This window comes from Vulpes lagopus, chromosome 23 (genome assembly GCF_018345385.1).
Source record: "Vulpes lagopus strain Blue_001 chromosome 23, ASM1834538v1, whole genome shotgun sequence".
Lineage (NCBI taxonomy): Eukaryota > Metazoa > Chordata > Mammalia > Carnivora > Canidae > Vulpes > Vulpes lagopus.
The window spans coordinates 56,815,005-56,840,482 of NC_054846.1; the positions used below are offsets into that span (position 1 = coordinate 56,815,005).

A 25,478-nucleotide genomic window follows, 5' to 3' on the forward strand; every position below is an offset into this window, starting at 1 on the left:
CGGCATCTCCTAAGAGGCCCAGCCCTTTCTCCTGGGCGCCCTTCCCAGACCCGCCCTGGCCGCCACAGCTGCTCCCCACCTCCTTCCAGGGGCTCCCAGCTCGCCCTGCTGCCAGGGGCACCCATGGAGATGCAAGCTGAAGAACCGAGCCACGGGAGGCCCAGTGAAGCCCACCCGGAGGGCAGCCGGCCCCCCGCTCGCCACGCAGCCCACGGAGCCCCCCACTCACTCTCCTCGGGCAGCTCGTAGTCCTCCGCCTCGCGCTCCATCTGCTGGCACCACTGCTCCAGCTTCTCCACCTCCGCCCGCAGCATCTTGATGAACCACTCACCGTCCCGTGGGCAAGGGGACGTACGGCCTGAGTCGGGGAGGCTACGTGAGCCGCGCTCCATCCAGGAGTCTCGGCGGCTGGCCCCGGGGCCGGGGGTGGGGGCGGGGGCAGGGCCAGGCGACCCATCGGTGGCCGGCGGCTCATACGGCAGTGGGTAGCCCTCGCGGTAGGCCCACTGGCCCTGCGTGTGGACCGTGCGGAAGACTGAGTAGGTGGGGGCCCGGGGCCCGGGCTGGGGCTCAGAAGCGTGCCTCTGGAAGGAGCGTCCAAACTGCAGGGCCTTGTCTTCTGTGGCCACCGTGGCCAGGCCGGCCAGGCCCTCCAGCTCCAGGTCCGCCTGCACACCTGCTGTCACGCTGTTGGAGCGCTTGAACCTTGCCCGCCTGGTGACAGAGGGGGCCGTCATCTCTGCCCCTGCCCGGCCAGCCCTGCCCTCCCCTCCCAGCCCAGGCCCTGCAGGAATGGGAAAAGGGAAAAGCCACCTCCAACGTGAGGACACTAACCCCGGCCGCTCGCTCTGGCCGTCCTTGCAGGTGGGCGCAGACGCCTGCTGCGCCGCCTCTGGACAGGGCTGATGTTCCAGTCAACAGCCTGTCCTCCGCGGGCAGAAAAAATGCTGCACACGGTGGCCCAACTGGACGCAGCCAGAGCCCGGGAGCGTGACGGCCGGGCCGAAGCCGGACAGTGGAGCACAGCTGAAGGGCCACGGGGCTGGGGAGGCGGCTCTCCACCCACAGCACAGAAGTATTTCAGCATTTTAACAAAAGAGCAGAGTTTGCTGACAGCATGTGTCGCTAGCTTACACCAGCTGCACGGCTCTGTCTCCAGCAGGGAGGCCCTGTGGTCACCCGGCTACCAAGTAGCTGAGCCAGGAGCTGGACTCAGGGCTGCCGCTGCCACAGCCCAGCACTTCCCACACCCTCCCTGCTCCAACGTCAGGAAGAGCTGCCTGGCCTCAGAGGGGAGCCCCGGAGCGGGGAGGAGCCTGCAGCTGAAAGGATGTCCCCTTGGGGACCCCTCGGCTCAGCCCAGCCTGGCCAGACACAGTCAGCCAGTGCCAGTGGAGCTGAATTAAGTTGTTGGCAGGAATGACAGGGGGCCTGGAAATTTCTTGTCTTTGAGTTAATATGCAAATCCTCTACAACACAGAAAGTCAACTGGCCTTGTTCTTTGTCATCCCGCCCCCCACCCCCAACTGACTCAGTTCAGGGTTCTTGCCTCTGCAGAGCCTGCGGCCCCTGAAGCACGGGGCTGCGGTCAGACAGTCCTTGAAGAAGTGGGAGGCAGCAGACGGGAGGGCGGTGGGGAGGGGTCAACGCAAGTTTGACGTCTGGAAATGTCAGGACCATAAAAGAAAGCACCCATGTGTCGTAAGCCACTTGCACCCCATTATGGCCTGAAGAGAGCAGGACTCGGGGAGGGGGGCAGCTCTTCGGGGGGGGGTGCCTTCCAGCCTCCCCAGAGTCTCCTCCAACTGCCACAATTTCAGCCTTGTGCTGGCTGCCCAGGCCTCCTCTCCAGGCCGCCCGCCTTGCCTGCCTGCTTCCCTCCAGCTGGCGGGCTGCCTGCTGGGAGCCTGTTGCCATAGAAACCAGGCCCAGAAGGATGCTGCAGGACCCAGGAAAGAGAGATGCACTCATGTGCAGCCTCCAACAAGCCCTGTGTCCCCACCCCCACCCGGGGAGGGAGAGAACACGAGAACATAGCCGCATTGCCTCCCACACAGACTTCACCCTGGTCTTCACCCCAGCATCCGCCCTGTCCTGCCCTGGTCAGGAATGGAACCAGCCTCTGCCTTCTATGGGATCAGGCTCCTTTCGACATACCTCCGTCTCCACTCAGCACCAAGGAAGAGCACTAGATGGGGAGTCAGATCGGAGTTCTGATGCTGGTTTTGTTGCTACATGCCTCTGGGAAGTCCCTCACTCTCTGTCTGCGTGTGTGTGTAAAATATACCATACGGTACATACGATTAGGTATAAATACACGTGCGCACATTTATACTCCTAAAACAATGGGAATGGACCAGTACTCACCAAGGTACCTCCTCTCTCAAAAATCACAGCTTGCATATTGTCCCATCAGGGACTCACCAGTCCACTCAGATCTGGGGCCATCGTCCCAAAGCGGATCCCCCTGCCCACCTCACTCCCCTGCCCGAAACCCTCTCGTGAGCCTCCCACTGCCAACAAGATAAAGTTCAAGCTTCCTCTGCTGGCATTCACCCAACGCCAGCATCTACGCTGGAAGCAGTCGTCCTCCCCAGCCCCATCCCGCCTGCATCCTCCTTGTTCCCCAAGTAGATTCTAGTGGGCCGGACTCTAAGCCCTCACCTGTGCTATTCCCCATTCTCAAATGGTCTTCCTCCTCCTCCCTCCCCGTCCATCCCCAGCTCCCATCCTCTCTTCCTCTGTGAGCCTGCTGACTGCCCCTGTCCTTCAGCCCCCTGCCTTTGCGGGCCTTTCACCCATCCTCCCAGGGTCCTGAGGGGATCACATTCTGTCTGGATGGAAGCAGGCCACGGGGTCCAGAACAGAAGCAGCATACGCGCCCCAGGCTCCATGGTCCTCAAGCCTCTACCTCAAGGAGGCCCCTTCACCACGTCCATCTCGTGAAAGTTCAAAACAAGTTGAGAAGCTCGGGATTATGAGGAGCGCAGTCTTCACCAGGACTCCTAGCCGGGGCCCAGAGATCGGCACAGGTCCAGCAGGAGCCAGTCAAGCTTGGGCAAGAGCTTTTGAAAATAACCCATTAAGAGACTCTTAACCATAGAGAACAAACTGAGGGTTTCTGGAGGGGCAGCAGGTGGGGGTAACGGGCATCAGGGAGAGCACCCGATGTAACAGGTGCGAGGTGTTACATGTAAAAGATGAATCCCTAAGCTCTACTCCTGAGACCAATACTACACTGTACATCAACTAACTTGAACCTAAATAAAAACTTGAAAAAAAATAAAATTAAAAAAAATTTAAATTAATAAATAATAAAACCAGCCGTGAGAAGCCGCTGGCTGGCTCAGTCAGTGGAGCGTGCGGCTCTTGATGTCGGGGTCATAGGTTCCAGCCCCACGCTGGGTGCAGAGATGACTTGAATGACAAAATCTTTAAAAAAAAAACTAAATATAAAAATAAGTAATCAAACCAGCAGCATGGGACATGATCGCCCAAGAAAAGAGCCACGAAACAAAGATGCAGAGCCCTGGAGAACGTGGACATTTCAGGGGCAGGTGGAGACGATGTAGCCCCAGCGGCGTCTAAGCCAAAGGAGAAGAGGATGGAAACCAGGGCAAAGTCAGCTAACGGCCAGCCAGGAGGGGACAAGGGTCTCAAGAAGGGTGTGAGCTGTCAACATGGGAAACGTAGCCCACGGAAGATGTCCACTGATTTGGCCAAATGGAAGCCACCGGCGGCCAGGGCAGGAGTCAGTCTGGCAGAGTCCGAGGGCGGACACAGGGGACAGGAGGTCGTCAGGAGGGGACAACTGAGCAAGACAATTCAAAGAGCTTGGCTGAGAAAAGAGGAAAAGGGGAGACAGTATACCTTCCAGAGAGGTTATCTGTCAGTGAGCTCTCCATCGGGGGGGGGGGGGGGGGATTGTTCCGGGGGAGAGGAGAGGGATGCTTGATTTAGGATGGTTCCCCTGCGCCCTGCTCAAGAGGATGGAAGCTGCGGGGTCCGCAGAATCACGGTCCAAGAGGTCCACAGCCTAGTTCCTGGCAGCTCCGAACAGGTCGCCTTCCACGACAAAAGGGCCTTTGCAGATACGACGACGCTAAGGGTCCCGAGACGATGGGAAGAGCCTGCACTACCCAGGTGCATCCAGCCGAATCACAAAGGTCCCCATAAGGGAAAGAGGGGGACCCAGGCTGGGATGTGGGGACTCACCCTGCCACCGCGGCCCCGAAGGCGGAGGCGGCCCACGAGCCAGGGACAGTGTGTAACCTCAGGACACAGGGGAAGGTGACCGAGGGAGGATTGCTCCCGGGGGTGCCGAGGGCGCTGGCGCTGCCTACACGGTGGTGTTAGCCCCACGAAGCACACTCAGGCACCCGAGCCCTGGGGATCTGGGACAGTAAGCACGTGTTGTTCCACGCTGGGGGGCTGTGGCGGCCCCACAGCCGCGAGAGGAAACCACCAACCTGTAAAGAGAAACCGGTCCAAGGTCGCGGAGAAAGAGGCCGGGGTCTGAGGACCTGCCCTCCGGGGCTGCATCACCACCCCGTCCATGCAGGCAGTCGTGCTAGCCTGAGGGTTCCAGTCAAACCGTGCTCAGTCCCCCTCCCGGGCCAAGCGGTTCCGAGCGTGGTCCAGCGCGGTGGTGGGGGCCGGTGTCTACACCCCTGCAGCCCATTCCCAGGACTGGGGGTGTGGGGGGTGGCCCTACCTAGGAAGACACCGCCTCAGCCTCAGGCAGGACCGGTGGCAGAGGTGAGGGAAAGGAGGCAGGGAAGTTAGGGCTCGGTCTGGACGCGGGAGCGGGGGGGGGTCCCCACCAGGCGACCCCAATTCTTCCGAGATGTGGACGGACATTTGGGGGCAGGGGTGGGGGGGCAGGGAGGAAGCGAGAATGAGCAGCTTGGGGGGGGGTGGCGAGGTGGCCCATCAAGGTGGTTCAGCACACGCGCCCTGGAGCCAAGCAGCCCGGGGTCCAAACTCAGCTGTGGGGCTTGTGCCTCAGTTTCCCAGTGAGGCAGGAGAGCGGTGCACAGGACTGGCAGGAGATAACGGACGTCAAGGACTGAGAGTGGCACCCGGCAGCCCTCTGTGACTGTCACTGGCCCTGCGGGGAGGCGGGAAGCTCTCGCTGGAAAAGACAGGGGGCTGGACAAGCATGACGGCAGGAACGCGCCCAGAGAGCCCGCGAGGGCACCGCGGTGATGCGTGGCTGCGATGGCCACTGATCACTTGCACCTGCTGTCACCCAGCACCCAGATCGACACCCCTTTCATCCTCCCCAGCACACTGCGTTCTGGGTGGTAATCTGCATTGGTCTCCCCTATAAATAGAGCCGTTCCCCACACAAGTGCTGGCTGAGCGGTTGGGTGGGGGGTGGTGGCAGGGGTGGCTCGGCTGGAAGGCGGGATGCAGGAACCACTGCTCAGCCCCCAGGACCCATCCGTCCCTCCTCCTCAGTAACAGGATCCCACAGGTTTAAGCTGCACACACAGCCACGCCGAGTAATTATTCTTTCACCCGCCTCCCGGGTGTAGCCCACACGGCCAAGTCCTAGCTCGCGGGATATGAGCATGTCCTCCCCGCTGGCCGGAATGCAGACGCGACAGCTGGACTCCAGCAGCCGTCCAGGAACACGAGGTGGCAGCGGAGCACCAGGGAGCAGTGAGAAGACGGGAGGGGCCTGGGTCCCGCCGCCGCCCAGCACTCACCGGCTCCCACCCACCGGACTCTGCACCTCTTCCAGGCCAGAGGGACGTAGACATCTGCCTACCATAACTCACAGCCAAACCTAATCCTAAGGACAACAGATGAGGTTTTGGGGTGCCGCAGTCCGGGGCCTACGTCCCTAATTTCATTCTGGACCTGGCAGTGTCCACTGGCATCCTCGCCACGGCCATAAACGCAGATTAGAAGCCGCCGTGGCTGCGAATCATCGCTCACCCATAACCGTGCCCGTCACGGTATTTTTCCCCAAGCTTTTGAACAAGGTCGAGGAGGCCTCCCCGCTCCTCGTGACGGTGGGATGACAGTGGCCACATTCCTGATGATTCTAGAAGTTGTGGCACGGTGACTTGATGGAGACTCTCTACTGGGATTCTCCGAGGGATGGCACAGGGCGCTCTGGGAAGGAACCGTCTGGTCCCCAGAGACACGAGTCCAAGGATCGGGGAACAGCCAGCAGCTGCCACGAGGTTTCGCCAGGAGTACTGGGGCGGGGGGGGGGGGGGGGGGACAGCGACCGCCCAGCAAAGGCACAGCCACTGGCTGCCTCTCTCAGGAAGCAACAGAGGCTTAAACATAATCGGGGGGGTGGGGAGGTGGGCAGGGGGCTCAGTGGTTGAACTGAGCATCTGCCTTCAGCTCAGGGTGTGACCCCGGGGTCCTGGGATCGAGTCCCGCGTCGGGCTCCCAGCAGGGAGCCTGCTTCTCCCTCTGCCTGGGTCTCTGCCTCTCTGTCTCTTGTGAATAAATAAATAAAATATTTTTTTTAAAAAAAAGAAGCCCCAGAGCTGAGGGCAGTGCCCACATCAGGGCTTGAGGTCTGCCAGCGGCGCACCTGCTTTTCCAGGACTGTCCTGGGACTAGGAGCTCATGTCGACGGATGATCCCCCCGCCAGGGCCCAAGGGGCTCTACTCTTTTGGAACCTGCCATTCCCAAGGCCCCAGACACGGCCGTGAGGCGAAGGAAGGGCAGTGGGGAGGGGGCGGCTTTCCTACATGGAATTCTCCAGGGGGCCCCATTTGGGCTCAGCTGGTTATAATAGGGTTGTTAGGTAAAATACAGGACTCGCCGTGAAATTTGAATTTCCAATAAAGAACAGATTTTTCAGTGCGTCTCGTGCAATATTTGGGGACTACTCGTACTGGAAATGCTTTCACGGTATATCTGACAACTAAATTTAACCGAAACTTCCGGTGGCTTTTGTTTGTTCTTTTTTGCTAAACCTGGAATTTGAGATAAGGTCTTGGTAGGGAGGATCCAGAGGTTAAAAGGTACGAAGGGATTCCCCACAGTTAGAGTTTAAGGGAAAAAAATCCTACAGTTTCTATGTTGTTTAAGGGCCCAGGAAGAGTCTTCGAATGCTTGGCAAGGACATTTGTTTGACGCCTTCCTTTACCCTGGCCCGGAGTATGCGGAGGCTGGGTAGACAGGTGCAGTGGGATGCCCTGCGACAGTGCTGGCGTGCTCCCTCCCACCACAGGGCCTTAGCGCATGCTGTTCCTTCTTCCTGGAACACTCTTCTCTCCCACTTGCACCTTGTTAATTTTTGTTCACTTGGTTAAATTGTATTAATCGTTCACTGGGACCTCTGCCCAAATGTCACTTCCTCGGGGAAGCCCTGCAAATCCCTCCGACTAGGCCAACGCCCCTCTCACCAGGCACAGACCTCTCCTCTATGGCACCACCACGGCTATACATCTGCGTCATTTAGGAGCGTCTTGGATTAACACGGCAGCCTGCTCCACGGGGCAAGGGTGGCCTGGCCCCACTTACCTTGGTATCTTCAGTGCCCGACAAAGTACTGGACAAATAATAGGGATCCAATAAATACCCACGGACAAATGAATCTTGGGTGGGGGTTAGGTGCAAATAGAGGTAAAGACGCACCAACACCCGTCCCTATGTACTTATTCCTAAGCCAGGTCGCCACTGACGATGGGCACCTGGACAAGCCCACTGGCAACAGGCACAAGGGGCAATAAAGCAGAGTTCTTCATCCAACGGGTTGGCGGGGGACACACTGAAAGATGGAAAAGGAGACGCCTTTGCTCCCTGGCAGTTTGTACGCCTGGCGTGCAGAGAGAGACGGTGAGACGGGAGCAAGGACAAGGGAGTCCAAGGAAATGGGACGGCAGCAGGTGGGGGCTCCTGGACGTTTGCCCAGAAAGGCTGCTGGTAGTCGTGGCTCGCTTTTGTGTACCATGTGGGGCATGGCGTGGGGTACGACAGACTTAAAATGCCAGGGACATAAGAGACAGAAAGGACAGTGCAGGTGGATAACTAGGGACGCCTGCATCAGACCAGCAAGGGAGCCTGGCCAGAGAGATGCGCCAGATTTCTTCTCTTCCCACTTGTCACCCCCGTGGGTTCCCAGTGTGATCACCTGTCCCGGGCAATCCAGTCCTTCAGACGCTTATCCAACACCATCTCCCCCTCCCCAGCTTCCCCCACCAGGACCTCACGAACACCTACACGGGAGCAAGGGAGTCCCCACTCTCTGCCTGTCCCTGCCCTCCCGCAACTTCACTTCAAAGGGCTCCTCCAATCGGTCCACTTCTCTCTGTGTCTGTTGCCATCAACCTAATCCGGACAACTGGGCAGTATGGTAGACGCAACAGACTCGAGAAGCTCCCGCTCACACACCCGCCCGCCCCCAAACACGTGGAGATGCTGGATAAAATAAGGTCCAAAAGGGTCCCCGCTATAGTGCGCTCCACGCTTGAAAATAGGAAGAGAGAAGGCTTCGGGTGCTAGAAACAAAGAGGAAATTCGAAACCTCTTTGGGAAATTCCCAAAAAGTAAAGACAAACCTAAATCCGAAGTGAAAGGGACTCTAAGCCAAGTGAGCCAACGGGGATATTGGGCCAGACATATGCTAGAGGCTAGATGGTGATGCCCAGGGAGGGCGAGAGGGGAGCCCTCACACCTGTGCACCCCGGGGAGCTGGATGGGGACCCCGTGCAGGAAGCCAGCAGCCAGAAAAGGGTCCATTTCACTTACAAGCGTGGACTGGAAAACTCAGGTCACGCTCCGGGAACGCGGCCGGGAAGTAGGATGCTGAGAATAAGAGCATTGAGGCTGCTTTGGTGTGTGGGTGTGGGTTCCAACGAGCACCACCATTGAAACACAGAAACTTCAAGCTGAGACATGAACTCTAAAACTGGTCCTAAGCTCGGGCCGTATTTCGGCATGAAAAACACTGAACCATGAGGAAGGAGTGGGCGGTGGCACTTGATGGTGCACGCATAAATTGTTAAAACGTGGTTGTAAATCTGAACTACTAAACCATAAAAGATTTAAAAAAAAAAAAAACGAAGTGATTTGGCAGAATTTTTTTTTAAAGAGCTATAATCAGAATACTAGACAAATACAACACGGGAGATGGGAGGGGGGAGCTAAGAAGGAAATTAAAGTGTTCCAAGGTTCTTGGTGTTTGTTTGCCTACGAAGGACGGAAATACTATTTTTAGACTTTATCAGAAAAATATTAAATTAGCATATTTTCTAAAAATTTGAGGAAAAATCACTACCAAAATGTAAACGTCCAGTAGAAGGATAAAGAGAAATAAAGTAAATTTGATCAGTTCAATAGAAGGCAGAAAAGTAGAGGAGGAGGAGGAGGAGAGCAAAGAAAAAGCATGAAGAGGACTCGGCTGGCTGTCGGCGGAGCACGCAGCTCTTGACCTCGGGGGTGTGAGTTCAAGCCCCGTGTTGGGCCTAGAGCTTATTTGCGGGGGAAAAATAAACAATGAAGAAAGAGCATATCAAATAAAAGATTTTTAAAGAGATAATAAAAATAAGTCCAAATAAATCAGTAATGAAAGATATAGATAAATTGATTAAATACGTTTAGTAAATTTCAGCACAAGTAACAGATCTGAAACATAAGGATAAAGGGAGGATGAAAATCAAAGGATGATAAAAGATATTTTGGGAAGTTACCAAAAAAAGCAGCCATAATAGCAAAATCAAGCAAAACAGACTTTGAGGCAAAAACCAGTAGGAAGGGGGAATCCCTGGGTGGCTCAGTGGTTTAGCAACTGCCTTCAGCCCAGGGCGTGATCCCGGGGTCCCAGGATCAAGTCCCCACATCGGGCTCCCTGCATGGAGCCTGCTTCTCCCTCTGCCTGTGTCTCTGCCTCTCTCCGTGTTTCTCTCAGGAATAAAAAAATAAAATATTTTTTAAAAAAACCCAATAGGAAGGATGAAAAGCAGCCTATTTATGACAAAAGAACCAACCCATGAAGAAGATATAACAATCATAAGCCTGAATACATCTGAACAGAACTCTCAAACTAAAGAAAAAATAATAATAAAATAAAATAAAAAATAAAGAAAAAAATTAATAAAATTACCAGGGGAAATGACACATCCAAAATCATGGTGAGACTTTTTTTTTTTTTAAGAGAGAGTGAGTATGGCGGGGGTGGGGGGGCACAAAGAGAGAGAGAATCTTAAGCAGACCCCACCATGCCCAGCACAGAGCCCGTCCGTGGGCGCCACACCCTGAGATCATGACCTGAGCTGGAATCAAGAGTTGGATGCTTTGGGGACACTGGGCAGCTCAGCAGTTGAGCATCTCCCTCTGGCTCAGGCTGTGACCCCGGGTCCTGGGATCGAGTCCCACATTGGACTCCCTGCATGGAGCCTGCTTCTCCCTCTGTCTGTGCCTCTGCCCCTCTCTCTCTGTATGTCTCTCACGAATAAATAAATAAAATCCTTAAAATAAAAAAAAGATGCCTTGAAAGTTACACACAGCACTCCCACATCGCGTTGGCTGAAACCTCATCGAGGGGCGGCATCTAGCTGCAAGGGAGGCAGTGGTCTATGGTCGTAGTTGGGGAGCAACACAGTCAGCAGAGCACAGAGCTCAATACAGGGTTCTTGTGGCTAAAGACAAAGAAAAATGGACATATGGAACTCCAGCAGTTTTTGTATAATCTTGATGTATTATTTTTTATAGATTTTACTGAATTTTTGAATAGCTATTGCTTTAAGAGTTCTAAAAAATATCTATTTATTTGACAGAGAGAGAAAGAGAGGGAGTGAGTGAATGAGCACACGCAGGGGAAGTGGCAGGCAGAGGCAGAGGGAGAAGCAGTTTCCCCCGGAGCAGGGAGAGCCCAAGGCAGGACTCAATCCCAGGACCTGGGATCATGACCTGAGCCAAAGGCAGACGCTTACCCGATTGAGCCACCCAGGTGGCCGTCCTTTAAGATTTTTATAGTCTCTGTTCATAAGTAATATTGGCTGACAATTTTGCTCTATGGCAGTTATTCAGTTCGGGTATTTAGGTTAGGCTGGACTCCTAAAATGAGTTTGGTAGCATGCTCTGTGTTTCTGTTCTTTGGAACAATTTGTGTCAGGTAAGAATGATCTATTCCTTAAAAGTTTGGTAGAGGTTGCCCATAAAACTGTCTAGGCCCGATGCCTTTTGGGAATAGGAGAAACCCAGGGAATCGCAGCTTTAGTTTCTTTTGTGGCTATTGACTTATCCAATTTTCTTTTTTTTTTTAAAGATTTTATTTATTTACTTGTGAGAGACAGAGAGAAAGAGAGAGGCAGAGATGCAGGCAGAGGGAGAAGCAGGCTCCATGCAGGGAGCCGGACGCGGGACTCGATCCTGGGTCTTCAGGATCACGCCCTGGGCTGAAGGCAGGCGCTAAACCGCTGAGCCACCTGGGCTGTCCCCTATCTGATTTTCTTTTTCTTCTTGAGTCAATTTTGGTGATTTATATTTTTTGGGAAAATGGGCCATTTTACAAAATTTGACAGTTTTCAAACATTTTTGGCACAGATATTCTTTGTCATAGTGTTATGGGGTTTTTTTTAGTGTTATGATTTTATAAGTTTTTATTGTATCTATGGCTTATGTCCCCTCTTTTCATTCCTAAATTCCATATATGTATGTTTTACCTCTATTTCTCGATCAGTGTTGTCCGAGGTTTGTATATCTTCTCATTTTAACATATTCCTATTTATTAATTAATGAAAAATGATTTCGTTTCATTTTATTTTACTTTTTAGAGAGAGATAGGGAGAGAGTGTGTGCACAAGTGGGCAGGGCAGGGCAGAGGGAGACGGAGAGAGAGAATTTTAAGCATGTTCCTTACCTGGCACAGAGCCGTCATGGGGCTCGATCTCATGACCTTGAGATCATGACCTGAGCTGAAATCAAGAGTCACGTACTGAACCGACTGAGCCACCCAGTCACCTCTTAATATATTTTTAAAGTTGTATTTTATCAGTCTTTTACAAAACTAGCTTTTGGCATCGATTAGCATCTCTATTGTTTCTTTCTCTTTTATCTTTATTTTCTCCCTCCTACCATCTTTGTCTTTTTTACAGCCTCTGTAAATGAAAATGAGAAAACTCATTTTCTAACATGTGTTTTTAAGGCTATAAATTTCCCTTTAACTATCCTACCAAAGCTGCACCTCATAAGTTTTGAGGTGCAGTATTTCCAATGTTCCATTTTGAATAGCTTGTAGCCATTATCACAATTTCCTTTTTCATTGATGAATTATTTTGAAGATTTTTTCTTTCTTTCTTTCTTTTTTTTTTTTTTTTTTAGTTTCCAAATTTTGGCAGGGGGAAGGGTTGGGGAGGTACTTTTTGCACTACCGATTTCTAAATTTGCTGCATGTGGTAACACTATGCATTCTGTACGATGTTTTTATTCCTTAGAATTTGTTGAGGCTTCCTCAGTCATATATATGCAATTCTTATATAGGTGATCGGACTTCTACATTATATTTCTCAAATGCTTGATTTGCCAGTTCTGAGAGAGTTGTATTAAAAATGTCTCATCAGGGCAGCCCAGGTGGCTCAGCAGTTTAGCCCCTGCCTTCGGCCCGGGGCGTGACCCTGGAGACCCGGGATCGAGTCCCACATTGGGCTCCCTGCATGGAGCCTGCTTCTCCCTGCTCCTGTGTCTTTGCCTCTCTCTCTCTATGTCTATCATGAATAAATAAATAAATAAATCTTTTTTTTTTAATTTTTTTTTTAATCTTATGATAGTTACAGAGAGAGAGAGAGAGAGGCAGAGACACAGGCAGAGGGAGAAGCAGGCTCCATGCACCGGGAGCCTGACGTGGGATTTGATCCCGGGTCTCCAGGATCGTGCCCTGGGCCAAAGGCAGGCGCCAAACCGCTGCGCCACCCAGGGATCCCTAAATAAATAAATCTTAAAAAAAAACTTACAACTTAACCTTTAAAAAAAAATAAAGATGTTATTTGTTTATTCACGAGAGACCCAGAGAGAGAGAAAGAGAGAGAGGCAGAGGGCGAAGCAGGCTCCATGCAGGGAGCTCGATGCAGGACTCGATCCTGGGACCCCAGGATGACAACCTGAGCCGAAGGCAGACGCTCCACCACTGAGCGCCCCAGGAGCCCTGCTGCTTCTTTTTCTAAGTGAGAGAGACACGCACTTAAGATGCTACTGAGGTTCTGTTACAGCCAAACTTAATCCAAACTGATAATAGCATCAAGCAGGGTTCATCCCAGGAATGAAATAATGGACCAACATGGAAAATCTATTAATATAAATTACATTATAGATGAATGGAGAAAATCTATGATCATCTAAGTAGATTCTGAAAGAGCATCCGATAAAATTCCGGTCTCATTTTCTGTTGAAAAAGAAAGAGAAGTAAAACCTACGGGGCACCTGTATGGCTAGGCAGTGGAGCATCTAACTCGTGATTTGGCTCAGGTCGTGATCTCAGGGTCGCAAGATCGAGCCTCATGTCATGCCCAGCTCGGGGGCCCCCTTAAGATTCTCTCTCCCCCTCACTTGCACACATGCTTTGTCTCACTCTCTCTCTCAAAAAAAGAAATATCCTCATTTACAAAAAACATGCCTGACTAAAACCCATCATGATTTTCAGATAGATTATGTGTCCCAGTAAGACACGGAAGCAAAACACAGAGATCAGCGTATAAAGCTTTGCATCCTCCCCATGCGGGTGGTGCCCGGTCACCAAAGACAATAGGAGAAAATATCCTAGATCCTCCACAAGGCAAAAGACCGTCCCCTTTCTTCCGCGTCAGGACACACTCCTGCTTACTCGCCTCCACGTCCTCGCTATTATTTCCCTCGAATTCATTCTCCACTTAGCAGCTAGTGATCTTCTGTAAACATAAATTAGACCCTGTCATGCTCCTTTCACCCTTTAATGGCTACTCATCAGTTATAATTAAATTCCAGTTCCTTATCACACCCATGCTCTGTGTGACCTGGCGCCCGCCTCTTCTCCGATCCACTCCCTCACCACTGTCCCGTCCCACCCCACGCCAGCCCCGGAACCTTCTTTCGGTTCTTGCTGTGTGTAAACGCTGCCCTGTCCCAGCGCCTTGTCGTGTGCTGTTCCCTCCTCCTGTGACGCTTCCACCCCCAGTCATCAGCTGAGCGTCCTACTCAATCCTCGAGTCCCAGCTTAAATGTCATCTGCTCACCCCACACGGGATCCCTTCTCTCTTAGCTTTCTTCTTTCATATCCTCCCCATAATATATGACAATATCCCATTACAGACTATCCCATAGCGTGTGAGTGGGGGTAACAGGCTTGGTTTCGGGCGCCGGGGGCAACAATAGAGTTGGGGTAAGTGTGCTCCACACACAGCTGCATCCCTCCACATCTGCCACCCACCCCTCAAGAACTCAGGCCATCGACCTGCAAACTGGGCTGGCCATAAAGTGCTGGTTCTCTGGGATCTTTGGGGAATATTAAGAGTTGGAAGGAGGGACGCCTGGGTGGCCCAGTCGGCTGAGCTCTCGTAGTTTCGGCTCAGGTTGTGATCTAATGGGTCAGAGGATGGAGCCCCACATAGGGCTCCCGGCTAAGAATTCTCTCACCCTCTGCCCCGCTCCGCTCACTCACATGCTCTCTCCTCTGTCTCTCAAATAAATAAATAAAATCTTCAAACGCTTATTTATTTATTTATTTATTTGAGGGGGGACGGGCCTAAGAGCAGAGAGGGAGTGCCACACAGACGACTCCCCACTGAGCACAGAGCCTCATGCAGGGTGCAATCTCATGACCCTGAGATCACGACCTGAGCCAAAACCAAGAGTTGGACACTTAACCGACGAAACCACCAAGGCACCCTAATACATAAATCTTAAAAAAAAAAAAAAAAGAGTTTGTAGGACAGTAGCTTTCAGGAATGATGGGGGCAATAAGACAGCTGTCACCCTTGATGGAGGCATTTACAGCCTGAGGAGCATAAGGGCCTGCGGGGGGCTGGAGGATGCACGGAGAACACAGGTGGAGCCCACAGGAACCTCAAGGAGATGTGACCATGCACATGTGACCGTGCACACACACACACACAGGGGGACTTAGGGGAAGGGCCCAGCGATGGCAACTGGGAAGAGAGCTATGAGGGGCTGCTACTAGGACCCTGGTCGTATCCCTCCCAGGCAACACGGATTACATGAAACTCTGACGGCTGCCCCACTCGAGGCCACTGGCCTGGGGGCCCTGCAGCCCAGGGGGCAGACGGGCCACTGCGGTACTGCCACCTGGTCGCTAGAGAAAGCATCTTCGCACAGGAAGCCAAAGACTAGGGGACTCCTCCCAGCACCCCACGTGCTGAGTCTACAGCTGGAAATTAAGGAAACCGGGTTTCTGGGGCCACCGAAGGCCGCACCCATGGCTGCTGTAATCTGACCATCTCGGTATGTCACAGACTCGCGCATGTAACAGGGGCCCCGACGGGTTGCATGCTGGGTGAGCAGCGTTACGTTGGCCCGGGGCCCCCGGGAGGCAGTGTTCAGGCTGACGCGTTTCTCAGTCCACATACTCAGACACCACAGGGAGCACCAGAGGACGGGAAAAATGCTGCTATCCCCCGGAAGGACAATTGTAGGAGGCCCTGCTCGGCACCTAGCTGTCACCTCTCCCCAGCGTCCCCTTCCCCCACCACTCCCGTCCCTCTGGAGCCCGAGGTAGGCAGGGGCGGGAGGAGAACTTTCTTTAGGTCTGATGACCGCCCTGGCGACCCGAAGGAGGGGGAGCAGGACGAGCGAGCGGGGAGGGCAGGGCAGCCGCTTCTCCTGCCCCAAGCCTGAGAAGGCCGCACCCAGACCTACCTCTTGTCATCCTCCACCTGGACACCGATGGAGTGGAACTCTCTTCGACTCCGGTTCTCAGTGTCTGAGTCTGAGATAGTCTCCACCTGGGGCAGGATCCGGGGAATCAGGGCCAGGGCTAGACCGGGGACGCAGGCACCCGGGGCCGGGGGCAGGGGTGTGAGTGGAGGCCAGGCCCCCAGCCAGGGGGCCCAAGCAAGTAAAGGGACCCAGGAGGTCAAGAGGGCCCCCCCCACTCCACACCCCCGGTGAGGTGGTGTTCCCGGGAAGGAAGGGTGCCGAGGGCATGGGCTGGCCCTGGGGTTGGCGGTCCTGCCCCCACCCACCCCCTCAGCAGCTCGGGAAGCCGGAGGAAAGCCCTGAGCACCCGGGAGGCCACCCCCACCTTCTCAGCCCCCCTCCCCTACCTGCACCCCTATGGACGGCCGCCACTTGCGCTGGCGCGCCAGGCTCCGCAGCTCCTCCCTGCCCGGGATGGTCTTGATGATGAGTGTGGGGGGCTTGGGCCCGGCCCGGGGGGGCACGGGCGCCAGGTCCAGGGTGCGCGGGCCCAGGGCGGGCCCGTCCAGCCCGTCGGCAGAGCTGCAGCGCCGCGCGGGGCCCTCAGCGGCCGAGAAGCTCTCGTGGGCAGAGTCGGTGCTGCTCTGGGCGGTGATGGAGATGCGCGGCGGAGCCTGGCTGCCCGGCGGGATGGGGGACGGGGCCTTCCGGAAGTTGAAGGCTGCGGTGGGAAGGCGGCGGGTGAGCCAGGTGTCCTGGGTGTCCCGGGGGGCGTCCGGAGGGTGTCCCAGGGGATGGCCCATGGGGTGTCTCAAGGGGTGTCCCAGTGGGTGTCCTGGGGGCTGTCTCAGGGGATGGCCCAGTGGGTGGCCAGAGGGTGTCCCAGGGGGTGGCCCGGGGGGTGGCCCTAGGGGTGTCTCAAGGGGCGTCCCAGTGGGTGTCCCGGAGGGTGTCTCAGGGGGTGTCCCAGTGGGTGGCCCAGGGGGTGGCCCGGGGAGTGTCCCTAGGGGTTTCTCAAGGGGTGTCCCAGTGGGTGTCCCGGGGGGTGTCTCAGGAGGTGGCCCAGCGGGTGGCCCAGAGGGTATCCCAGCAGGTGTCCCAGTGGGTGTCCCGGGGGGGTCCCAATGGGTGTCCCTGGGGGTGTTTCAAAGGGTGTCCCAGTGGGTGTCCCGGGGGGTGGCCCAGTGGGTGTCTCAGGAGGTGGCCCAGTGGGTATCCCAGCAGGTGTCCCGGGGGTTTCCCAGGGACATCCCAGCGGGTGTCTGGAGGGGTGTCCCAGCAGGTGTCCGGGAGGTGTCCCAGCGGGCCTCGGCCGCCCCCACCCACACCCTTGGGGCGCCAGAGGACCCAGGCCGTCCGCGCGCCCCACGCCAAGGCTGGAGCTCCGCCTTATCCGGCCCAGAGAGGCGAGCGGCTGCCCAGGTCATGCAACCCGGGCTGGGCCCCAGGAGGGCGCACTCACAGGAGCCGGGCCTCCCTGAGACAGAGGCGGGGGCGGCAAGGAGGGGCAGGCAGTCGTCGTCTTGAGAGCAGCCGGCCTGGATGGCCCGGAGGTAGCTGTGGCTCCGCATACGGAAACAGCCGGGCAGGTCCAGGGCGTCCACCGCCTGCGACTCCAGCTCCCCAAACACGGACCCGCACACGGCCTCCAGCTGCTGGTTCAGCTCCTCACTGAGCTGCGGGGGGACGTGGGGGGGGCGGGGTTACCGGGGCTCTGGGAGGAAAGCGGTGCCTCCGACATCCCCAGAAGTGCACGGGCTGTGTGCCGCCTGCTTTTGGAGGAAGAGACCCTCCGTCGGGGCGCAGGAAGGTGGAGGCGCCTCTGCCCTGTGCTGCTCCCCAAGGCCTGCCTCGGGGTCTAGTGTTACTGCTCCCCCCCCCCCATGTCTGCCTGTCTGCCTTCCCAGGTTCCCAGGCTTCCGGGACCACCACCCTATCTCCCTCTGCACCAAGCCCCAGGCCCTCCCATTTCTTTCACCTCCCCCTGAAGGTGTCAGGGACACCCACCCTCCAGCCCAGCATGGATGTGGGGAACTGCAGGGAAGGCCACCTCTTATTTTATTATGTATGACCCATCACATCACAAAACGGATTGACAGCAACCTATAGAGATCCATACCGTGAGGCTGGGAAGAAATCAATGAGTAAGTGATCAAGGAAAAATTATTAACCTTCGAGTGTTGTAAACCTTCTCCCACCTTCTGCCTACTCCCTAGGGTTCTGATTTGGCCTGCTGCTTCCCCTGTCTTCATCCTCTAAGGCAAGTTCAGCCATTGCTGATGGAGGTTCTTGTTTTTGTTCCTATATTTTGCGGTACAGAACCCATGGTGTTTAAAAAAAAAAATCAAAGCAACTAAGAAAAATGCAAAACAAAAATTCTGTTCATGGAACCGTGTCCCATTGCACTGCACTGAGACTAAATATACTACAGAGATTGAGCTTCTATTCATGTTATCTGAGAAAATTGGCACGAAGGAAAAAAAAAAGGTGGGTGGTCCCAGGGATAAGCTCTTCACCCAGAGCACAGGATAGGTGCACATTTGACCCCGAGCTTCCGAGCAGCCAAAGCATCATAGAAGTACAGCCTGCAGGTTGCCTGCACAGGCTAGCAGGGGGAGACCGACCTAGACTCAAGAGCCGGCCCTGCCACCTCCTAGTAGTGTGGCCTGGGGAAGCTACTTAAAACTTTGGGGCCTCAGTTGAATCACCTGCCCAATGGGAATGATAATGGTACCATCTTCATGGGGCTATTTAGGGGACTCAAAGGAAAACATGGGAGGCACTTGATGCAGGTACTGGTACATACCAAGCCCTCAGTCAGTGTGGCAGGTGAAGGTCTCAGGACCTACCTGGAAATAGGCCACCGCTCAAAAGAACCATAACTATTCCTGTTACTGATCCTAAGAGAAATCCCCCCATGAATGATTATGGAGAGGCCATTGGAGGATGTCACGGATCATGGATAAATGTCATAGCAAATGTCCCCTGGCCGCATCTTATGACACCTCCCAGGGAAGATTCACAGCATCATATTGATAAAGTAGATAAAGTAGTGGCTTGACCAAGTGTGTAACATGCAGCTCAATGTTTTCATAACCCCGCCTCCAAAGCATAACATGGTATCACTAAATTCTACCTCAAATTGAGAAGTTTCCATCCCGTTCTACTGATGGGCAAACTAAGGCTCAGAGAGAGCAGATGACTTGACCAGCAACGCCCAGCCTGTGAGCGACTTACCAAAGTTAACTACCAGGTGTCCTGGCTCTTTTGCCAAGCTCGATCAGACTCTCCTGGGGACGTTTTAAAACTACATTAACTCAAGCTCCACCCCCAGGCTCTGAACCCAGGGCTCTCTAACTATATGCTTCTCTTTGCTTTGGCTGCTTTAAAGCTCAGGGACAAAATTGGCTGGAAACTCAGATTCAGTGGTTCGAGTGGGCCCAGGAAATCAAAAAGGAGTGTCTGGACTTCTTTCTGCAGCTTGTACTACGGGAACTTCATTACAAGTGTACGGAAATCATAGGTCACGGAAAAATCAATTTGAGATACTGTAGAAGTTAAGTTGTGTCATGTTTGGCACAAGCCATACTCCTGTGGCAGCTGTGGCTTTCGTCATGACCTTCTGCAAGCCCACCTTCCGGTTTCCTATCTCGGGACGTCTGGGGTACAAAGGACCAGCAGTGCCAGAGTATTTCCTACCGCTCCGAAGTTGATCGAACTCCTGCTATTTCTAGGCCAGGCTCAAGACAGTCCCCAAGTAGAACCAATCCATCTCAGAGGATCCCTCCTGGGGCATAGGACAGTTGATCTAACCCCAGTAGAGAGCATTCTGGTCTCAACTCTGGATACCACAGATGGAAGGAATCTCATTCTGCGGCTATCTCCGTATCTCCAAGCCTCTTCTGTGTGTAAAGTATTACCCATAATATCTGGCATATAGCGGGTGCCCAGTAGACATAGTAGACTACTCTTAGTAGTAAGATTCATAAATCACAGCGACGATACCTTTCAGGGGCCGCTCCTTCCCAGGGTCTCTGAAGCTCTTGAAGTCCCAACCATATGCAATTCCTGTGCCCAACTCCACCCACGGCAGACAGAGGGAAGGTGAGAAACTCCCTGGGGCCACACACCTTCCGTCTCTACTGGCCAAGAGGAGCTTCGGAAGTTCCCACAGGGGACCAGGTCCCAAGGGAAACACAGACTTGTAGAGACTCCCAGAGGAATTTTGCACCTGTGCTGATCTTTACTGTATCGTGATTATAAAACTGTAACATCGTGCTGTGCTGAACTGCCTTCCAGCCTGCTGCCCCTACACCCACTTTCTGTAGAGTCAAAGTCAAAGAATCCTCTTAGAAAATGGGAACCTGGGGATCCCTGGGTGGCTCAGCGGTTTGGCTCCTGCCTTTGGCCCAGGGCGCCATCCCGGGGTCCCAGGATCGAGTCCTGCGTCGGGCTCCCGGCGTGGAGCCTGCTTCTCCTTCTGCCTGTGTCTCTGCCTCTCTCCTCTCTCTGTGACTATCATGAATAATTAAATAAATAATCTTTTTTTTTAAATTTTTATTTATTTATGATAGTCACAGAGAGAGAGAGAGAGAGAGGCAGAGACACAGGCAGAGGGAGAAGCAGGCTCCATGCACCGGGAGCCCGACGTGGGATTCGATCCCGGGTCTCCAGGATCGCGCCCTGGGCCAAAGGCAGGCGCCAAACCGCTGCGCCACCCAGGGATCCCTTAAATAAATAATCTTAAAAAAAAAAAAAGAAAATGGGAACCTTAGCCTCTGTCCACACCAAGCTCAGGATCAGTAAACATCTCCAAGAGTGTGGGATGTTTCAAAGAACATACTTTGCTTGGGTCTAATTGCAAATTGTCTGCGCTAGAGTCACCGGGTTCCTCTGGGGGCTGGGCAACATCCTGTATCCTTTACCTGTGTCATTTAGTTTAGCTAACCTTGGAAAATGCTCCCATTTCAAAACACTCTAAAACACTGGATAAAATATAAGAAATGTTTTATATGCATAGCTGAGCTCACAAGAAAGCAAGATATGTCCCCAGGGGACAAAAGCAGAGAAGAGATGGGGAAATCAGAATATTAACTGTGTGAGTCAGGGCTGCAAACAGCCCGGTGGTGGTGGGAGGTGGGGGCATGGGCTGCTGGCCTGAAGGACCAAAGAGCTTAGGTATCAACACCCACTTGGACGCAGGAGTAAGGCGTTGGGTCCACATGAAACACAGCATCAGAAATGAGAACGTCCATAAAGGTAGGAAAGAGGAAAATACCTTTCATGAAAGGTAAACTAAAAAAAAAAGAAAAAAGAAATCAATTATCAGCACAGGCTGATGACAGGGACCTTGTCTGTAGTCTAGGCACTGAAGAGAGGGAAAAGTGGGCTAATCGCCTAAAATTTTTGTACCCACAAGCTGGTCCTCATACAGACACTGGGTTCTGTGGGCCTGTGGGCCTGTGTGGCCCAGACACCTCCCTGAAAATTAAAAGTTGACATAAAATGATCACAAGCCAAGAACAGTCTAACAGAAGCAACTGCAAAATATTTTCTGAGGGACCCGCTCCTAACCCAGGCTGTTCAGGATCCTCACAGATAAAGCCCCATTGAAGATGAGGTAGCACCAGACCATGTGGTGCCCTACCTCGGACACGGGCCCTGATGATCTGCACCTGCTGGCATTAACGCCCTGTGCAGTCACCTCCTCTCGAGTGTGGACTGGACTTATCGTAATGAACAGAACACGGTAGATACAACGGGATGGCACTTCTGAGATTAGATTGCAAAAAGACTAGGCTTCCATCTTGGACACTCTCTTTCTCTCAGAGTCTTTGTTCTGGGAGAAGCAAGCTATTATGTTAGGAGTAGCCCTGTGGTGAGTCCCACATGTCAAAAAACTGATGACTCTGGCCGATAGCCCGTGAGGATCTGAGGCCTGCCAAGAGCCACGTGAGTGAGTGAGGAAGCAGATATTGTTCCAATCAAGCCTTGAGATGACTACAGCCCCGGCCAACACCTTAACTGAAGCCACATGAGTCACCTGATCCAGAGAGCACCTATGCTGCACTCAGATTCCAGACCTACAGAGATGGTGAAATAATAAGTACTTGTTGTTTTAAGACACTGTGTTTGAGGGTAATAGGTTACGCAGCAATAGATAATAATGCAAACTGTGATATAGACAAAACCTAAGCTTTTGTTAAGTTAAGCCATTGAGAAGGCAAGCTTGATCTGTCACAGCGGCTGGTGTTACCTTACCTAAAACAGATTAGCTTTTTTTTTTTTCAGATTAGCTTTTAAACTGTGTTTCAAACTTCTAAACCTTACAAGAAAAAACTGAAGACATAGGAGACATAAGCTTCAAATAGAAGATGAGAAAGATTTAAAAGGAACCAAACCTGGTTTCCAGAACTGAAAGAAAAAAGTCAAATTAAAAACACGATTAATGAATCCAATAGTAGATGGACACACCTGCAGAGGAAGTTAGTGAATCAGAAGAGAGATCTGAGGAATTCACCCAGAAGACAGCATAGAGAGGAAGAGATGGAAAATATGAACAAGAGGTCAAGATGCACGGAGAGAAGAATAAGAAGGTCCCACAGACAACTAATAGGAGCTCCAGGTGACACACTAAATAAAATGTAGAAGCAGCAATATTTGAAGAGTTAATTAGACTGATGGAGATTTTTCCAGACTTCTGGCTTCATGCATGACAGGGTGACAGGCAAGACAGCTATAAAGCTAGACAAACTGTCGAAAACAACCACTTCATCACTCTGAAAATCAATCAAAGGTATACAACAAAGAAACATATATGTGAAAATTACTGAACAGCGTGAGTCTGTGGTGTCCTTGCCTGGGGCTGCTTCTGTTACTCAAGTTCCTGGCTCTATCAGTTGCAATAGTTCAACCAGGGTGAGGCAGGCTGTGAAAACCAGCTGCTTCACTGCCACTGCCAAAAGGGGCTCACTGAATTTGGAACATTGTCGTATAATATCAAGAATGGGGCTGGGGGGAGAGCTGGGGCGGGGGGGGGGGGACAAGGATAACCAGCAGTACTGCTGAGCTGAGATTTCAGCACTTTTGGAAGCATGCAATGGACTGGCACACTAGGCAAGGATTTAACAGAGGAGTTCCAGGGGATGAGATAGCCAGAGAAGGTCTGATGAGCTCTCCACATATCCTGGGTTAACTAGAGGGGAGTGCATGCACAACATGCGACCAGAGAGGCCTCGAGCCACCCACACCTCTCTGGCCAATGGAGCACACCTGTAATGGTAACATAAGAGAGGCTGGCAAAAAGCAAAATCCAAGGTAGGCTTAAAAACAGCCTGCAGCACCTGCACCCCAATGTTCACAGCAGCAATGTCCACAATAGCCACACTATGGAAGGAGCCTCAGTGTCTATCAACAGATGATGGATAAAGAAGATGTGGTCTGTGTATACAATGGAATATTCCTCAGCCATTAGAAACGACAAATACCCACCATTTGCTTCGATGTGGATGGAACTGGAGGGTATGATGCTGAGTGAAATAAGTCAATCGGAGAAGGACAAACATTATATGGTCTCATTCATTTGGGGAATATAAAAAATAGTGAAAGGGAATAAAGGGGAAAGGAGAGAAAATGAGTGGGAAATATCGGAGAGGGAGACAGAACATGAGAGACACCTAACTCTGGTAAACGAACAAGGGGTGGTGGAAGGGGAGGTGGGCGGGGGGTGGGGGTGACTAGGTGATGGGCACTGAGGGGGGCACTTGATGGGATGAGCACTGGGTGTTATGCTATATGTTGGCAAATTGAACTCCAATTTAAAAAAAAAAAAAAAAACAGCCTGCAGTCCCTAGTCCACACATAGAACCATAAGCTGAGAAAAGCCTTTCTGGCTCAAGGTTCTTGGGCACAATCTCTGACCAATCTCTGGCTGAACACTAAGCTATGCAGATGCAAGGACAACCGCTAGGAAACCAGGCTTAAAAATAAAAACAAGAAAAAAAACAGTGACTACATCAGAGACCATATTTAACAGGGAAGACAGGTTTCACAGATTTAATCCAGGGATCCACAAACACATAAACAAAGCAATAACAATCTTCAAGAGGTAAAGTAAGAACCCACAACTATATGGTCAACTAATCTTCAATAAAGCAGGAAAGAATATCCAATGGAAAAAAGACAGTCTCTTCAACAAATGATGTTAGGAAAACTGGACAGCCACATGCAGAAGAATGAAACTGAACCACTTTCTTACACCATGCACAAAAATAAATTCAAAATGGATGAAAGACCTAAATGTGAGACAGGAAACCATCAAAATCCTAGAGGAGAACACAGACAGCAACCTCTTTGACATTGGCCATAGCAACTTCTTACCTCCAGACACATCACTGGAGGCAAGGGAAACAAAACCAAAAATGAACTATTGGGACTTCATCAAGATAAAAAGCTTCTGCACAGCAAAGGAAACAACCAACAAAACTGAAAGGCAGTGTACAGAATGGGAAAAGATATTTGCAAATGACATATCTGATAAAGGGTTAAAATCCAAAATCTATAAAGAACTTATCAAACTCAACACTCAAAAATCAAACAATCCAGTTAAGAAATGGGCAGAAGACATGAATTGATATTTTTCCAAACAAGACATCCAGATGGCTAATAGACACATGAAAAGATGCTCAACATCACTCATCATCAGGGAAATGCACATCAAAACTATGATGAAACACCACCTGACACCTGTGAGAATGGCTAAAATTAATGACACAAGAAACATTAAGTGTTGGCAAGGATGCAGAGAAAGGGGAGCCCCTCTTACACTGCTGGTTGGAATGCAAACTGGTGCAGCCACTCTGAAGAGCAGTATGGATGTTCCTCAAAAAGTTAAAAAATAGAGCTACTGTATAATCCAACAATTGCATCACTAGGGATTTACTCAAATGATTAAAAAATACAGATTTGAAGGGGTACATGCACCCTGATGTTTATAGCAGCATTCTCAGCAATAGCCAAACTATGGAGAGAGCCCAAATGTCCAGTGACTGATGAAAATGGATAAAGAAGGTGAAATATATATATATATGTATATATATATGTATATATATGTATATATGTATATGTATATATGTATATGTGTATATGTATATATGTATATATATGTATATATGTATATATATAGGAATATTACTCAGTCATCAAAAAGAATGAAATCTTGCCATTTGCAACAATGAGGATGGAGCTAGAGTGCATTATGCTAAGTGAAATAATTCAGTCAGAGAAAGACAAATACCATATGATTTCACTCATATGTGGAATTTAAGAAACAAAACAAGTGAACATATGGGAAAGGGGGGAAAGGGAAAAAAAAGAGAGAGAAGGAAAAAAATTAGAGACTCTTAACGATAGAGAACAAACTGAGGATTGATGGAAGGACATGGGTAGGAGATGGGCTAGATGAGTATTAAAGAGGGCTCTTGTGATGAGCACTAGGTGTTGTATATAAGCGATGAATTGCTGAATTCTACTCCTGAAACCAATATTGCACTGTATGTTAACTAACTAAAATGTAAATTTTTAAAAAATTTTAAAGGTCAAGTAAGAATCCAGAGTTGCTACAATATATTTCTTAAAATGTTCAGTATACAAGAAA

The 25,478-nt window shown here is 51.9% G+C and overlaps 1 protein-coding gene across 5 annotated transcripts in view; it reads right to left on the reverse strand.

The window, feature by feature from the left end:
- Positions 1 to 25,478, reverse strand: part of DLGAP3 (DLG associated protein 3) — a 62,175-nt gene that overhangs the window by 2,876 nt on the left and 33,821 nt on the right. For all 5 annotated transcript variants that reach the window (XR_005985149.1, XM_041737838.1, XM_041737839.1 and 2 more), the window contains exons 6-9: positions 17,286 to 17,499; positions 16,231 to 16,544; positions 15,824 to 15,909; positions 230 to 714 (exon numbers count right to left, since the gene is read on the reverse strand). Coding sequence is in view for 4 of the 5 variants with exons in the window: in XM_041737838.1 (XP_041593772.1) it covers positions 230 to 714; positions 15,824 to 15,909; positions 16,231 to 16,544; positions 17,286 to 17,499 (1,099 nt within the window). In the remaining variant the exon portion in view is untranslated. The remainder of the gene's footprint in view (positions 1 to 229; positions 715 to 15,823; positions 15,910 to 16,230; positions 16,545 to 17,285; positions 17,500 to 25,478) is intronic.